This window comes from Palaemon carinicauda, chromosome 29, assembly GCF_036898095.1.
Source record: "Palaemon carinicauda isolate YSFRI2023 chromosome 29, ASM3689809v2, whole genome shotgun sequence".
In the NCBI taxonomy this organism is placed as follows: domain Eukaryota; kingdom Metazoa; phylum Arthropoda; class Malacostraca; order Decapoda; family Palaemonidae; genus Palaemon; species Palaemon carinicauda.
This window is the reverse complement of record NC_090753.1, coordinates 74,007,858-74,025,623: the sequence shown is the minus strand read 5'-3', so window position 1 is coordinate 74,025,623 and position 17,766 is coordinate 74,007,858. Positions and strand designations below refer to the sequence as shown.

At 43.0% G+C, this 17,766-nt stretch overlaps 2 protein-coding genes across 4 annotated transcripts in view; both read right to left on the bottom strand.

Moving 5' to 3' along the window:
- The window catches only part of LOC137622238 (transmembrane ascorbate-dependent reductase CYB561-like), a 335,839-nt gene that overhangs the window by 143,264 nt on the left and 174,809 nt on the right, over positions 1-17,766 (bottom strand). The gene's annotated exons all lie outside the window — the stretch shown is intronic.
- LOC137622237 (piRNA biogenesis protein EXD1-like) overlaps positions 1-17,766 on the bottom strand; it is a 57,471-nt gene that overhangs the window by 16,318 nt on the left and 23,387 nt on the right. Inside the window, exons 3-5 of the mRNA XM_068352735.1 lie at positions 17,414-17,551; positions 16,050-16,176; positions 4,199-4,312 (exon numbers count right to left, since the gene is read on the bottom strand). Of these exons, the coding sequence (XP_068208836.1) occupies positions 4,199-4,312; positions 16,050-16,103 (168 nt within the window). The 5' untranslated portion in view covers positions 16,104-16,176; positions 17,414-17,551. The remainder of the gene's footprint in view (positions 1-4,198; positions 4,313-16,049; positions 16,177-17,413; positions 17,552-17,766) is intronic.

Sequence of the window (17,766 nt, the reverse complement as noted above, 5' to 3'; positions counted from 1 at the left end):
GAGCTAGGTTGTGGGTATACTCCAGCATATAGTGGACTATGAAAATTGTCTGTCATTTCTAGACTCTGACCGTCAAAAAATTGCACCCTTGACAGGTTCTTCTGTAAGCTAGCAGCGACTCAATCACTCTGACTTTGTGAGCATGAGCTTGAACAGGTTCTTTTGTATCGTCTTCCAACAGAGGATAAGCTCATCTGATGGTTTCTCGAAGCCAGAAGGAAATGTGTGTTCTTAGAGATTGTCTTGAATCTTCCTCTGCTCAGGAAAAGATTTTGGTGCTACGGTCTGAAGGGCTTAGTTCACTTCAGGTAGAACCCTCAAGGACAAAGGAAATCATCTGGATCATTAGTTACATCCTTAAGGGAAGAGATGGAGGACTCTATAACCTGGGTCGAGAACGACAGGTTTCCAAGTTCCCTTCCATCCCACAGTATGACTGATAGCATAAGATATGCTATGATGCTCACTTACTCATTTCACTGAAACTGGGGAAAAGAGAAAGACTGTCTTAAATGTCAGACCTTTTCTGACGCATACGTCTAAGGTTCGTACGATGGCCCCTTGGGAGACCTGAGAACTCGGGTAACATCCCACATGGGTAGTTTGAGTTCCCTAGGAGGAAAAAACTTCTCAAACCTCTCCATGATCATATAAAGCTCCCACAGAGAGCAAAGGTCTAAGCCCTTCAATCTATAGACCTGGCTCAAGGCTGAGTGAGCTCAGTGAGGAAAGGGAACAAGGAAAAATAAAATATTTTAAGAGCAACAATATCAAAATAAATATCACTTTATAAACTATAAAAACTTTAACAAAATAAGAGGAAGAGAAATAAGATATAAGATAGAACTGTGTGCCCAAGTGTACCCTCAAGCAAGAGAACTCTAACCCAAGACAGTGGAAGACCATGGTACAGAGGCTATGGCACTAACCAAGATTAAAGAACAATGGTTTGATTTGGAGTGTCCTTCTCCTAAAAGAGCTGCTTACCATAGCTAAAGAGTCTCTTCTACCTTTACAAAGAGGAAAGTGGCCAGTGAACAATTACAGTGCAGTAGGAAGAATTGTTTGGGGTGTTGTCAAGGTGTATGAGGACAGAGGAGACTATGTAAAGAATAGGCCAGTATATATCATTACTGTAGACTTCCCCAATCTTTAGGTATCATTTTCTCTTCCCATATTGCTCTTAATAAATCCAGCATCCATTCTTCCCCTTCTGTAGCAAGTATCTTGACCATTTCAATTTACAAAGGATAAACGTTGGGCTTTACATTTTTTCACTTTACCCAATGGCCACTTCACTTCTATATTCAGTATTTCCATCACTGGTCCCTCCATCCTTTGTGCTTCTCCGAGTTCCTCTCTCTCATTTTCAGTGCTCAAAAGTTCAAAATATTCTCTGCATCTCTTAATGATTTTCACCACTATGTAATATATTTCCATCTCTATCCTTGATAACTCACAGTTACCGCAAATTCTGTCTTTACCTTTTCCTCAAGTTTGAAATCTTAGATATCCCTTTCTCCTTCCCTTGTTCCTAGCCTTTCATACAGTTGCTCTACAGCTCTTCCAATATCTATACCTACTTTCTTTGGATCTTTTTCCTCTTCTCTGTGAACTGTGCATACCTTACTTTCCAGTCCTTAATTGCCTTTGAATTTTTTTGAACTGACTCTTGCACCTATGTTCCACCCCCCTTTCTTTTCCTTTCAACAGAACACATCCACTGGTCCTTCCCACTAGTCCTCAGTTTCCCCTATACATATTGCTTTCAGATCCACCCAGATATTTTCTACTGTTACCCAGTGGAAAGTAGAAATTCCTTTGATAGGAAGCGAGAACTTGCTCAAGCAACTCTAGCATAGTCTTTTCCTCAGACCAAAGATCTGGAAATCTATACTATCCAAAGCCCCTTGACCAAGCATTGATTAGGAAAAATCAAGGGCGGGTCTCGAACCTTGAAGAGCATCAAAGCAACGATCAATGGAAGTCATCCCACCCCTGACAGGTGCTCTAGATGCCTACCCAAGGTTGCTGAACTCTTGAATGAGAGGCAACACTTTGGCAAACAATGATTTCATCTCAGGATTTTCTATTTCCACCGGTGCTGGTCCTGTCAGGTGCCGAAATGGCCAATAATGTCTCTGAACACACCACCTCATTAGTGGTGACCTGATGGTAGCCCTTCTGCTTTCATATGTCTCCTTTCGGGGCCCAAGACCAAACCTAGTTGGTAAAAATAATGAAACAGCAACAACAGGGGGTGGTTTTGATTCCTCTGCAGCACAGATGGTGACCTTTTGCTCTCTTGTGTGTTTTAGGAGACAGGAAAGAGAACTGTGCCAGTGAAGGACACACCAGAGAACTCGAGGACTTGTGGACAGGCGAGTTCTTGGGCAGCCTATAAGTCGAAGACAAGGAGTCTCTGTGATGGTTCGATGAAGCCTCTACATGAAGAGGGGACAATCTTCTCCTTGACCCTTTAAGTAAACAGCAAGGCCTGTCCTCCTCTCTCACAGAGGTAGAATACTGAGGTGAAGGCAGTCTTCTAGCTGGAACATCTGGGTGCAGGAAACTACCAACTGAAGACCTTAAGTGATAGGAAGGGAAGAGAAAATGCCATCTGGATACTCGAAACTCTCGATCACTTGAAGAGATGAGTACCTGGATATCCATTCTGAAGGGGTTGGGTCCTTGTATCTCTTGGGACCGAGTACTATCGCATGAAGTGTGACTAAAATCCTAACTGAAGAATGTTCCCAGGTGCAACAATTGCACGACTACCAGCACTCTAAGATTTAGCGCATGATTTGGCATTTAAAGAATGAGCGTGTTTAGTATAAACGTGTGGGCACCTAGCATGTGGAGAGACTATGCATGCTGAAATGATGAGTGGAACTGCTTGTGGGGACTGTACATTAAGTCCTGGTGTCTCTAGAAGTAACTCTGAGTGAAAGCGTTAGTAAGCAAGGTGGAGATTGTGGGTGTGGAGTACTATCCCCTGGGAGGCATGAGCATAAAGATGTCCTTGCACAAGACACTGACGTCTCTCATCCTGTCGTAGGTCTCGTTCAGGTCTCTCTTGTCCTCTATGTTGAATGTCATGGGTTTCTCGCTGTCACACATCACGCTTTGCAGTAGGGCAGCTAACGATGAAATAACAGCAGCAGAATTCCTGGGGTCCTAGGATCAGAGAAAACCTTCATTTCTACAGATTGAACGCCATCGATACCCAAGGCAGGCCACAAGGTCTTTACATACAGGTCCCTGGAAACATCGTTGTCAGCAACTACAGCAATGGGCTCACTTTGAGGACAATGGAAAGGAAAGTCATCTTTAGGGGAAGATGATAAAATTGCCTCATCTGAAGCTTGCCGCAAGGGCAGAACAGTCGCCATCCTTTTTTCAGTTTTTCTCCACAGGAATCAGCTCAAGAAGAAAACGAAGGACCCAGCAACAGCTGAAGCACTGAAGAGAGAAGAGTAGAAGCCAGAGGACTTATTCAGTTTGGGGAAAGACCCTGAAGCCAAAGAATCCCTCTTAGCCCTCTTCCTCTTCCTGCCTTACTCGGACAACTTCAAAAGGCACTCACGACCTACACTCGTCAAAGGGGGATAACTGAGAAGCCATGTCCCCTACACAAAGAACGGGGATCCATGTCCTGCACTCAACATTCAAACCTGACGCAATGCACCCAAGCTCACAAATTGATTCTCCATTGTAAACACACTTGATGTTTTTTTTTAAAAAGACGGCTAGGCTTTGTTTGGCACACAGTACACGTAAATACTGCTCCGAGGCTGAAATCAAAGTGGATACTTACTGTGCTGGCGAGGGGAAGGGGCTTCCTAGCCATCCGACAGTACCTACCGACACAAATTTTAACGGCCGAGTTTAAGCTTTGCTAAAATCCTATTGCAATTAAAGGAAGAGGGTTTGTATATGTTTAGGAACAAATTAGTGCATGGTCCAAATTACAGGAGATAAATTTAAACTCTGACAACAATTAAGAGCACAATTTTCAGTAGGTGTTAAAGACATTGGACCACTCCCCACAGCAAAGATCTTGTCACTAAAATTTAAAAACAATGACACCATGATTAACACTGTTAATAAAACTATATAGGGTTTGTGAAAAGTATAATCATAGCCTTCAAATAATTTTATTAATCGTACAAATAACCAGCAGCAATAAACAAACCTTTCCTATTGTTAAGCGGTGATTAGCTGGAAGGACACAGCTGATGACCCCCATCAAGGTACTATGCTTGGTATTCAAAACTACCTTCAAGCCCAAACTGTCGTCGCCTAAATCCTAAAATAGAATTTAAAAAGAAAATCAATAAAGTTGATCCTTAAAAATGCAATTCCACAAAATGGCGTTTTATTAACCCTTTTACCCCCAGGCTATTTGGAAATTTCCAACCCTTAACCCCCAGGGGGTTATGTTTTTCCCAGCACATTTTGCATTATATTTTGTTTAAATTGCTTTAACAGCCTTAATTTTTGTCATAGAGAGGTCAGGTTGGTCTCATTCTCTTGGAAAATGCCTGAATTTTTAAAAAAAAAATTATGAAAAATATGAAAAAAAAATTTTTATAGCATTTTTTTGCGAGGACGTACCGGTACGTCCATGGGGGTGAAGGGATGGCTTTTGTGAAACGTACCAGTACGTCCTTTGGGGGTAAAAGGGTTAAAACATATGGTGATAAATAATGAGGACATTGTAGTCTAAATAATAATATAAAGTAGCAGGATTTAGACCTCTAAGCAGGTCTAGATAATCATGGAAATAGGAATGAGTTCACTAAAAGTATCGGTTGGTAATGGTAATTCAATGTACCAGACAGGCTATCTAATAAATAATCAAAGGGATGGAGAGTTTTTTCCAAAAATGTAGAGGTCTTTGACAGTAATGTAGCCTTTACTTCCTCTTTCCAAAATTAAATTTCTCTAATGATTTTGCACACCAAAGGCATAGATAAAGAATCAGACCAGTATTACAAATTCAAAATGCATTTCACATTTAACTCCTTTTCCCATCTGGCTCTTTAGGGGAAACGCCTTCATAGAAATCCAAAATTAAGACAATATGGACATTTGAATGTAATTTACAATATTTAATGAAATACCGATGATTTACAAAATACACAGCACAGTTTATCTACATCAATCTCAGCAACAGTAAACAGTAAATTTGTATGCTTAAAAAAACCATGAAACCATAATAAAATACTGACTATTTATAAAATCCATGTCAATCCAAGCAACTTAGCCGTAAATAAAGGCTCATTATTTCACCTGCGAGTATTGTGTATTGTCTATTGAATCCAGGCCTTACCTACTTACTGGCGTGGTGACAGCGAATTCACTCTCTCGTCTACTTGGGAAAAAAAAAGAAGAAGAAGAAGAAGAAGTGGAGGTTGCCGAATAATGAACTGGTTTCTACATACATGCTGGACCTTCACTAAATGTGATAAGACTTTTCTGGCATTTATTTTGCCCTATGAATGCATTCTGCAATTTTGGGATTTAATACTATTTAATTTGCACCTACAGACCTATGGCCAGTACACACAGGGCACCAGAACAATAGTGCCTAGGGAAGTCTGAAACTGTGAATTCTTTTGAAAATTGGAAACAGAATTTACAATATACACTATCATTGGACCCTAACTTCACCCCATTTTTAATTAATGGCACTCAGTGGCTCAAAAAGACAAGGGTCTCTCCTCTACGTGGTTTTATTGATGATGATGATGATGATACGATATGTCAACGTCACTTCACGGCTCAACAAAAAGTAAATGCACTTGAGTTGATGTTCGGGCAAATTGCAAACTACTGTCCAGTTATATTGTGCAACACAATTGTGAGAGACTCAACTTCCATGAACAATATATGGCGAGTTATAAGGCTTCATTTTGGATTTCAATCTACTTCCTAGATTATTCCAAAATTTAACTCAAACCAGAGAAGCGCCTGGAGGACCTTTACCAAGGACTTATGCCATTCATGGATGACAATTTATTAAGCAATATTATGGCACAGAATTCACTCACAGACTTTGGCCTCCATAAAACCTGAAATATCAAAGGCCGTCTTCAGTATTGGATGAAATTAACATCACTGACTACACTCAAATCATACGTTCTTCGGCCTCTCGCAACGAATCCCATATGCAAAGGTCTGCTGTTTCACATTCAAAACCATTCCTCAAAAAGAGAAAATTATTTAAACAGTTCAGTTTATGTTTCAGAGACGGTTTCAAGCATGGGCGATGTCCCACTTGAACTCACTAAAGCAAATCCCATTTCTAAAGGCAACACTTTGAATACTGTTGCTGTTCCAGTGGACCCAGATAACTCCTTCCCTCCAACATACACTGGCAAGTTTAGGGAGTTACTCACCAAATATGACGACATTTTTTATCCTTTAATAACTGGATACAACGGTGCCTCAGGACCCTTTAAATCTGTGGTCAATATGGGCTCGGTAAAACCTCTACAGCGTAAGGCCCGTCTTCCCCTCTATTCAAGAAACAATCTGGTAGAATTGCGACGGATATTCAATGAACTCGAAAACGTGAGTGTTTTTGCTCATCCAGAAGATGTTGGTGTCAATGCCAAATATCTAAATGTCATTCTTTATAAAGAAACCCAGAGGTAATTTTCGATTAGTCACCGCCTCTCCTGATGTGGGACGATTTAGTAAACTACAGCCCTCCCTCATGTCTGACGAGGATTCCACTATACGTCTTATAAGACACTGGAAGTACACCATTTCAACTGACTTTAGTAATGCATTTTACCAAATTCCACTTGCTGAAGAACAGATGAAATATGATATTTTAATTATAAAATAAATTTTTGAATATACTTACCCGGTGAATATATAATAGCTGCAACTCTGTTGCTCGACAGACACATACATAAAAACTCGCCAGCGATCGCTATACAGGTTGCGGGTGTGCCCACCAGCGCCAACTGTCGGCCAGATACCACTCTCGATGTAAACAAAACCTCAATTTCTTCTCATCCCACTGCGTCTCTATTGGGGAGGAAGGGAGGGTCGTTTAATTTATATATTCACCGGGTAAGTATATTCAAAAATTTATTTCATAATTAAAATATCATTTTTAAATATTTAACTTAGCCGGTGAATATATAATAGCTGATTCACACCCAAGGAGGTGGGTAGAGACCAGAGTTAATTATGTTTACATTGTATAAGCTAAGAGTTTTTTATTTCATTTTGACAGTTATCAATATAACAAAACCAAAATAAATAGGTACCTGGTAAGGAAGTCGACTTAGACGATTACTCTGCCTTGTAAGTACGTCTTCCTTACGGAGCCCAGCGATCCTCTTAGGATGCTGACAGACCCCCAGGAGCTGAAGTATCAAGGGCTGCAACCCATACAACAGGACCTCATCAAACCCCTAATCTGGGCGCTCTCAAGAAATGACTTTGACCACCCGCCAAATCAACCAGGATGCGAAAGGCTTCTTAGCCTTCCGGACAACCCATAAAAACAACATTAAAACATTTCAAGAGACAGATTAAAAGGATATGGAATTAGGGAATTGTAGTGGTTGAGCCCTCACCCACTACTGCACTCGCTGCTACGGATGGTCCCAGTGTGTAGCAGTTCTCGTAAAGAGACTGGACATCTTTCAATTAAAAGGACGCGAACACTGACTTGCTTCTCCAATAGGTTGCGTCCATGATACTTTGCAGAGATCTATTTTGCTTAAAGGCCACGGAAGTTGCTACAGCTCTAACCTCGTGCGTCTTAACCTTAAGCAAAGATCGGTCTTCCTCACTCAAGTGTGAATGAGCTTCTCGTATTAACAATCTGATAAAATATGACAAAGCATTCTTGACATAGGCAAGGATGGTTTCTTAACCGAACACCATAACGCTTCAGATTGGCCTCGTAAAGGTTTAGTACGAGCTAAGTAGAACTTAAAAGCTCTAACAGGGCATAAGACTCTTTCTAGTTCATTGCCTACGATCTCCGATAAGCTAGGAATATCGAAAGATTTAGGCCAAGGACGAGAAGGTAGCTCATTTTTGGCTAGGAAACCAAGCTGCAGAGAACAAGTAGCTTTTTCTGACGAAAACCCAATGTTCTTGCTGAAGGCATGAAGCTCACTGACTCTTTTAGCCGAGGCTAAGCATACCAGGAAAAGAGTCTTAAGAGTGAGATCTTTCAGGGAGGCTGACTGTAAAGGCTCAAACCTGTCTGACATGAGGAATCTTAGGACCACGTCTAAATTCCACCCAGGTGTAGCCAAACGACGCTCCTTAGAGGTCTCAAAAGACTTAAGGAGGTCTTGCAGATCTTTATTGTTGGAAAGATCTAAGCCTCTATGCCGGAAGACCGAGGCCAACATGCTTCTGTAGCCCTTGATAGTAGGAGCTGAAAGGGATCGTACTTTTCTCAGGTATAAGAGAAAATCAGCTATTTGGGCTACAGAGGTACTGGTCGAGGATACGGAAACTGACTTGCACCAGTCTCGGAAGACTTCCCACTTCGATTGGTAGACTCTAATGGTAGACGCTCTCCTTGCTCTAGCAATCGCACTGGCTGCCTCCTTCGAAAAGCCTCTAGCTCTCGAGAGTCTTTCGATAGTCTGAAGGCAGTCAGACGAAGAGCGTGGAGGCTTTGGTGTACCTTCTTTACGTGTGGCTGACGTAGAAGGTCTACTCTTAGAGGAAGACTTCTGGGAACGTCTACTAGCCATCGAAGTACCTCGGTGAACCATTCTCTCGCGGGCCAGAGGGGAGCAACTAACGTCAACCTTGTCCCTTCGTGAGAGGCGAATTTCTGCAGTACCTTGTTGACAATCTTGAATGGTGGGAATGCGTAAAGGTCTAGATGTGACCAATCTAGGAGGAAGGCATCTATATGTATTGCTGCTGGGTCCGGGACTGGAGAGCAATAGATTGGAAGCCTCTTGGTCAGCGAGGTTGCAAAGAGATCTATGGTGGGTTGACCCCAAGTCGCCCAAAGTCTCTTGCAAACATCCTTGTGGAGGGTCCATTCGGTTGGAATTACTTGACCTTTCCGACTGAGACAATCTGCTAGGACGTTCAAGTCGCCCTGGATGAACCTCGTTACTAGGGAGATGCCTCGATCTTTTGACCAGATGAGCAGGTCCCTTGCGATCTCGTACAAAGTCAGTGAGTGGGTACCTCCCTGTTTGGAAATGTACGCCAAGGCCGTGGTGTTGTCCGAGTTGACCTCCACCACCTTGCCTCGAAGGAGATTCTCGAAGCTTATCAAGGCCAGATGAACCGCCAAAAGCTCCTTGCTGTTGATATGCATGCTCCTCTGACTCGAGTTCCACAGACCTGAGCATTCCCGACCGTCCAGCGTCGCGCCCCAGCCCAAGTCCGATGCGTCCGAGAAGAGAACGTGGTTGGGTATCTGAACTGCCAGGGGAAGACCCTCTCGTAGGCTGATATTGTCCTTCCACCAAGTCAGACAAGACTTGATCTTTTCGGAAATCGGGATCGAGACCGCCTCTAGCGTCTTGTCCTTTTTCCAGTGAAAAGCCAGATGGAATTGAAGAGGACGGAGGTGTAGCCTTCCTAGTGAGACAAACTGCTCCAGGGATGACAGCGTTCCTACCAGACTCATCCACAGCCTGACTGAGCAGCGTTCTTTCTTCAGCATCTTCTGGATGGAGAGCAGGGCTTGATCTATTCTGGGGGCCGACGGAAAAGCCCGAAAAACTTGACTGTGAATCTCCATCCCTAAATACAGAATAGTTTGGGATGGGACCAGCTGTGACTTTTCCAAGTTGACAAGGAGTCCCAATTCCTTGGTCAGATCTAGAGTCCAATTGAGATCCTTCAGACAGCGATGACTGGAAGAGGCTCTGAGAAGCCAGTCGTCCAAATAAAGGGAGGCTCGGATGTCCGATAAGTGGAGGAATTTTGCCACATTCCTCATAAGCCTCGTAAACACGAGAGGAGCTGTGCTTAGGCCAAAGCACAGGGCCCGAAACTGGTACACCACATCGTCGAAGACGAATCTCAGAAAAGGTTGGGAGTCTGAGTGAATGGGGATGTGGAAGTAGGCGTCCCTTAGGTCTAGAGAGACCACCCAGTCTTCCTTTCTGACCGCTGCTAGGACTGACTTTGTGGTCTCCATGGTAAACTTCGTCTTTGTGACAAAGACATTCAGAGCACTGACGTCTAGCACCGGTCTCCAACCTCCTGTCTTCTTTGATACTAGGAAGAGACGGTTGTAAAACCCCGGTGATTGAAGGTCCGAGACTTTGACCACCGCTCCCTTCTCTAGCAAAAGAGACACTTCCAGTTTCAGGGCTTGTCTCTTTTCTTCCTCTCGGTACCTGGGAGAGAGATCGATGGGGGACGTCGCTAGAGGGGGTTTGCGTACAAAAGGGATTTTGTACCCCTCTCTGAGCAACCTCACATTGTTGATCTGCGCCTCTCTTCTCCCAGGCTTGCCAGAAGTTCTTGAGTCTGGCACCTACTGCTGTCTGAAGTTGCGGGCAGTCAGACTCTGCCCTTAGAGGACTTGGATCCTTTCCTCTTCCCTCTCTTCCCTTCGGCACGAGCACCTCCCCTGCTGGAGGCTCTGCCACGAAAGGGCGGGATAAACCTGGACGCAGGAGTGTCCATCCTAGGTCTGGCAGACAAGGCAGGCAAAGGGGGAGCTTTGCGAGCCGAGGACGCAACTAGATCGTGGGTGTCCTTCTGCACTAAAGACAAGGCAATTTCCTTAACCAAGACTTCAGGAAACAAGCACTTAGACAAGGGCGCAAAGAGTAGCTCGGATCTTTGGCATGGCGTCACTCCTGCTGACAGAAACGAGCACAGAGACTCTCGTTTCTTAAGGACTCCGGACGTGAATGAAGCGGCAAGCTCGTTGGACCCATCACGGACGGCCTTGTCCATGCAGGACATAATGAGTAAGGAAACATCCCTATCGGCAAAGAGATTTTCCTACTCAGGGCTCCTAAACACCAGTCCAGGAAGTTAAAGACTTCAAACGCCCTAAAAATGCCTTTAAGAAGGTGGTCCAGGTCCGAGGGTGACCAACAAATCTTCGAGCGTCTCATGGCAAGGTGGCGGGGAGAGTCTACAAGACTTGAGAAGTCGCCCTGGGCAGAGGCAGGAACTCCCAAGCCGAGAACTTCTCCCGTGGCATACCAGACGCTCGATCTAGATGAGAGTTTAGAAGGGGGGAAGGCAAATGCTGTCTTCCCTAAACTCCTCTTGGTCTCTAACCAATCGCCTAACATCCGTAAAGCTCTCTTGGATGAGCGAGAGAGAACGAGTTTAGTAAAGGCAGGCATGGTAGCAGGAACGCCTAAGACAAACTCTGACGGCGGCGAACGAGGAGCCACCGAAATAAAATGGTCAGGGAACAACTCTTTAAAAACCGCCATGACTTTTCTAAAGTCCAAGGATGGTTGAACTGCTTTAGGCTCATCTAGTTCTGAAGGTTGATCCTCATGCTGTGGTTCAGCAACGTCCTCATCTGACTGTTCCTCATCCGATAACTGATGAGAAAACGGCAACGGAGTAGGCAACGTTTGACTCGCAGAGTCCGGTCGCACAGGTGCATACGTGATGGAGCCGGACGCAGCGTCCTGGAACTGCTGAACAGTCTGGGAACTGTCAACAAAAACAGGTGCGCGAGGACGCACAGCGTCCACCCGAGACTGTTTAGACCGTCCGGGTTGTGCAGTCAACACCATACCGGGTTGCGGAGGTTGACGCACCGCGTCAAAACAAGTCAACTCTGATGGTTGATGAACGTCACCAATCGCATCAGTGCGTTGCCTAACGTCAACGTGCGGCTGGAAAACCACACTGGGTCGCATCGGTGGAGGTACCACCCCAACTGGTTGACGCGAGAAAGCTACATCCACGTCAACAGGACGCACAACAGAACGCTTGGATGGCTGAAGGCTCGTGGGTTCAACGGTAACCTTCTCAGCGTTGTAGTCCTCCATCAAGGACGCAAGCTTGGACTGCATGTCTTGCAGTAACACCCATTTAGGGTCTACGGAAGCAGGTGCGGTAACAGACGGGGTTAACGAATGAGACGGCACAACTTTGCCTCTCTTAGGCGGCGAGCAGTCATCAGATGACGGCAACGGGTCCGAACTGTCCCAGTGGCTACATCCGGGACGTTGGACTTGTCCTGAAGGGACCGACTTACGCTTTAAAGGTCTGGAGACCTTGGTCCAAGGTTTCTTATGTGAAACACCTTCGGACGACGAGGTAAAAATGGGCTCTCTCGTCTTACTTAGGTAGGGGCGATCTTGGAGAGATACACCTGATACCTTAGAGGGAACGTCTGATCGCTGATCAAGGCCTCTCGAACCCATGAGTCGTACGACATTGCTTCTCCCCTGGGCTTGGGAGCTTGCAAGAGGTCCCGGACTAGGAGGACGACAGGCACGAACAGACGAACCCTCGAGCGCAACACTGTTCACAACACTTTGCGTAACACTAGGCACTTTGACACTATCCTTCGTGGCACTTTGGCACTTGAGTTCCTTTACGTCCGCCATGAGCTGATTTCGGTCACTTGCTAAAGACTCAACTCTCTCCCCCAAGGCATGAATAGCACGCATCATGTCTGCCATCGACGGTTCCTGAGTGCTAGGAGGGGGGTTAGGAACAACCACTACAGGGGAAGGAATAGGTTCAGGGGCATGTGGAGAGGAAAAATCTACCGACCTAGAAGAACTTCTCCTTACCCTATCTCTCTCTAGTCTGCGTGTATATTTCTCAAATTCGATAAAATCGAATTCCGAAAGGCCCACGCATTCCTCACACCGATCTTCCAATTGACAGGTTTTACCCCGACAATTGGAACAAACAGTGTGAGGGTCGAGAGAAGCCTTTGGAAGACGCCTATGACAGTCCCTAGCATTACATTTTCTGAACTTGGGAACTTGAGAAGGGTCAGCCATTTTGAATTAGTCAAGGGAAAATTCCAAAAAACGATCTAAGTCATCAACAATTAATCCGATTCAAAAAAGAGTTCAAGGATTTATTTGAAGAAAAACACCTGTACTGCGAAAGCTCAAACCAAATTAAAGTACTTCACCAAATATGATGGGAAAAACTCCAGGTTCAACAGCGAGTAAAGTACGTCTTGTCGACACGTCGACAGAGAAGAAATTGAGGTTTTGTTTACATCGAGAGTGGTATCTGGCCGACAGTTGGCGCTGGTGGGCACACCCGCAACCTGTATAGCGATCGCTGGCGAGTTTTTATGTATGTGTCTGTCGAGCAACAGAGTTGCAGCTATTATATATTCACCGGCTAAGTTAAATATTTAAAAACTGTGGTGAAGCTACACTCTTCAGAGGTGTTCAAGTCTATGTTAGATCTGCCATGGGCATGACAGTCTCAGAAACAGCCCTTGAAGAACTAACCCACTTTTTAGGAGATTTATTAGAAGAAGGTGTAGTTGCAAAGCTTGCTGATGACCTTTACTGTGGTGGGAACACACTGGAGGACCTGTTATTCAGCTGGGAATGTTTGTTAGTGGCTTTGCAAACCAACAATCTAAAATCATCTGCCAAAAAGGCTGTCATTGGTCCATCAACAGTCAGTATTCTTGGTTGGGTGTGACACCAGGGTTCACTCTCTACCAGTCCACATCATATTTCAAATTTAGCAACATGTTTTCCTCCTAAAAAAGTGTCTGGCTTACTCTCCTTCATCAGCGCATACAAGTTCTTGGCATTTGTAGTGCAGGGATGTTCAAAGCTTCTTTCTGCTCTGGATGATGCTGTGGCTTGTCGCCTGAGTCAAGACAAAATAACTGGACGGAAAGTTTAAACGACACGTTCCGGTCAGCACAGAGAGCATTATCCTCCAACCATACCATCATTCTACCCCGTCCAGAAGATCAGCTGTGGATCGTAACTGATGGGTCTGTCAAGCAGAATGGAATAGGTGCCACACTGTATGTTACCCGTAACGGATCTGAAAGTCTGGCAGGGTCTTTCAGCGCCAAGCTCAGAGGCAAACAAGTAACATGGCTGCCATGCGAGATAGAAGGCCTCTCTATCACTGCCGCAGTGAAACCTTTTGCACCATTCATTATCCAGTCTGCTCATAAAGCCTACATACTTACAGAAAGTAAACCTTGCATTCAGGCATATAAAAAGCAATACAGAAGAGAGTTCTAAGCTGGTCTAGGAGTTTCTACTTTTCTGTCCACCATTAGCCATTTCCAGGCTTCTCCTCGCCATCTGAAAGGTTCAGTAAACATTCCCTCGGACTTTGCCAGCCGCAACGCACCCGATCGTGACCATCAGCAATGTCAAATGTGTTCCTTCGTAAACAGATTGGAAGACTGTGTAGTTCGAGTATTTAATGTGAATCACATGTCTGGAGACATAAAATTACCATTCACGAGTCGCTTTGCATGGCAATCTCTGCAGTCTGATTGTTCTGATCTTAGATGCACCCGAGCTCATCTGTCCGAAACAGAAGCAGACCTAAATACCTTGACAACTACTATATTGAGTTATGAGTGTTGGGAGTAAAGTACAGTAATCCCCTGGTTCCAAGGGGGAGTCTACTCCCAGTTGATACCTACACAAAATGTCTGTTGGAAAATGTTATATATTTGGCCTGAATAATCCTGGAGTGCATGAAGACAAGTCTATCCAGTGATGGCAACTTTAACTTTGTGCCCTCTGAATTGTATACCACACGTCACCTCTGGGTTGTCATTAACAAGAGAGAGATGGTACAGTATAATTTTATGCTTGTATTTTCCATGATATATTAGTTTTGGAAAGTAAAAAAAAAAAAAAATGCCTTTTTAAAAGGTGTAACTAGGGACTAAATGTAAGCTGTTACAGATGTATACGTGTGTAGCATAGAGCAGCTTTCTTTCATAAATGTAAACTTATTACATTTTATTCTTATGAAACCTAATTACCTTCAGTACTATAATAGAATATTGTAGTATGTAGCCACTCAATAACAAATAAGACATTTAAAATTCACAATTTACAACCTCTAATGAATTCAATTTTCTGTAAGGTTTGCAGAGGCATAATCCCTATGATCTTACACTTTAGATTTTCTATACTGCCTCCGATGCCTTAGATGACCGCGGAGGTAGCAGCAGTAGGGGATTCAGCATTATGAAGCTTCATCTGTGGTGGATAATGTGGGAGGGTGGGCTGTGACACCCTAGCAGTACCAGCTGAACTCGGTTGAGTCCCTTGTTAGGCTGGGAGGAACGTAGAGAGTAGAGGTCCCCTTTTTGTTTTTGTTTCTTTGTTGATGTCGGCTACCCCCCAAAATTGGGGCAAGTGCCATGGTATATGTATGTATGTAAAATAGAGAGATTATTATTTTCAAGAACTCAGAATAGATCTAGGTCTAGTTTACTCTTTATATGAAGGATAATTACTATGTTGAATCAGATGTCAATGATACAATAATTTTATATCTAATCTGATCCATTATCTCTCAAATTAAATGACATCTTTGAAAAGGCAACATTTCAGTCATTCATTATTAGAGCAAAGTAACTACTTTACTGTAGGGGGTTGATACGCGAGTGTTCAATTTCTCCATTACCTCATCTTCCCCACCGTTATCCCAACATTAAGGTGTAGGTGGCCTGGTGTTCCTTCTCTAATGCCTTCTATCAAAGGCATATCCTCTCCCACCAAACCTCTTCTCTCCATATCATCCTTCTCCTTACCTCTCCATCTAATTCTCTGCCTCCCTCTTAATCGTCTCCTCCTTACAGGTTCCTCCCAACCTCTCCTTACTCCTTCCTCACCATTCATCCTCAACATGTGCCCACACCATCTCAGTCGTGACACACCTATCTCGATAATCTTTACTACACCTGCCATTTTATTACATACTATTTAAAAAATGCTAACTATAATTTATATACATTGCCTTAAATCAAGAAAAACCTTATGATGTGAAATCTAAACAGGAACAAATTGAAACTTATATTAGATCAGATAAATCACAACAGACTTAGGAAAACTAATTATTACACTTACCAAAATCTGCTCAGAAGTCAGAACTGTTTTCTCCATCTCCAGTGGAACCTCCATAATGTTACTTTATTTGTGCCTTAAACCTAAAAAAAACAACTGCAGTGCTGTGATATGTGACTGCACACAGGACCTGAAAATATTAATAAAAGCCATGAAACTATCACAAACTTTAAAGCTATTTTCAAATACATAGTCTTAATCATCCTTTAATGCAGCAAACTTATGGAATTATGGGTAAAAAAATGGGAATAAGTAGAGGAAAATTATTTTCTACAGGATATGGTTTCAAAACTACTTAGTAACGAAACGTTAAAGGTGAAAGTAAAAAAATAAAGCTTGCTTTGCCAGTCTATCCACCACTTCATCACCAAATCGGTACTCTCGGATGTGATTATAGCAAACAAATTTTTTCTTAAATGGGAGAGTAGGAAAAGGTGAGGATGAACACAGATTGAAAACCAAGAACAAAGAAGCATTAAGAGGGGAAGCATTAAGAGGGGGAGTAAGAAAAAATTAGAAACTGGAATGAGCCTTCTGCTACAGGTAAATCAAGTACTGTATACAAAGCAAACATTTCAATTTTGTTACAGACGAGACACAGGTACTGACAAGGAAAATGGAGAACTAAGAGTGTCATGGTAACAGAATGCAATGATTAATGGTTGGAATACAGAGAGAAGACCATATTACAAAGACATAATTTATGGAGAAAACTGAACAGGTTGTGTGTCTGTTTATCTAAACATTTATTTAATGGTATCGAACATCCAATGGGGAAAATCTACAAGAACAGTATCAAACATCACAAGCACTAATTTATGTGAAGGAGCTTAATGTTTCATAAACGTGATGATTAAGAGTAACGTAATGAAAAAATCAGCCGTACAAGAAAAGAAGAAATCATAATGGTGATATAAGACTGTTGTGATCAAATACAGAAATGTGGGTCTGATAGATATCATCGTTCCTGCTTTCCTCTCCTATAATCTGGATGACCCATCCATCGTTCAGACAATCATATCGTCCCATCTTTGTATAAATACTAAGTGATCTTGACAAGATCGGTGGTCTATGCAACGTAAATCAAGTTTATCTTATATCCAAATAAATTAAAGAGGATGATCCATACAATTGCCACGAGCATTAAAAACTTGGAAAGTTTCAAAACCAAAAAATTGCTACGAACATTAAACACATCAAACGTTTCAAAGCAAAGTAAATATCATATGGAATTTTCTTGGCACACCCCACAAAATACTAGTCTATAAATCAGCCTCTTAAAGAGCACACAATATGTGCTAAAAATTTCACCTAACTCCAACCAAGAGATCTCATTCCTCCATTTCTGATTTGCATCCAACACTCACCTTAATCCTGCTTGGCTCCCTTGGTAGGAGTTTCCCTGAAAGCTTTGATGATGAATAAAGCCAAGAGGATGTGCAAGATGACGACGGCACATATGGCACTGTAAACGTTGGACGTAGTGTCGCTGTAGCTCAAGATATCTGGAGACAAAGTTGAAAGAGAACATTGTCATCTATATTATAAAATTGTCCAAGACCCATATCAACTTACAACTTACAAATATTGAGATACAAATACAAATCCTAATGAAAAAAAAGATAAAGTAGTACTGTAATAAAATAATATATCATTTAATACAGTAAGCATAATGACATTTAGGATAATCTGATATCCATTTCATATGTAACACAATTAT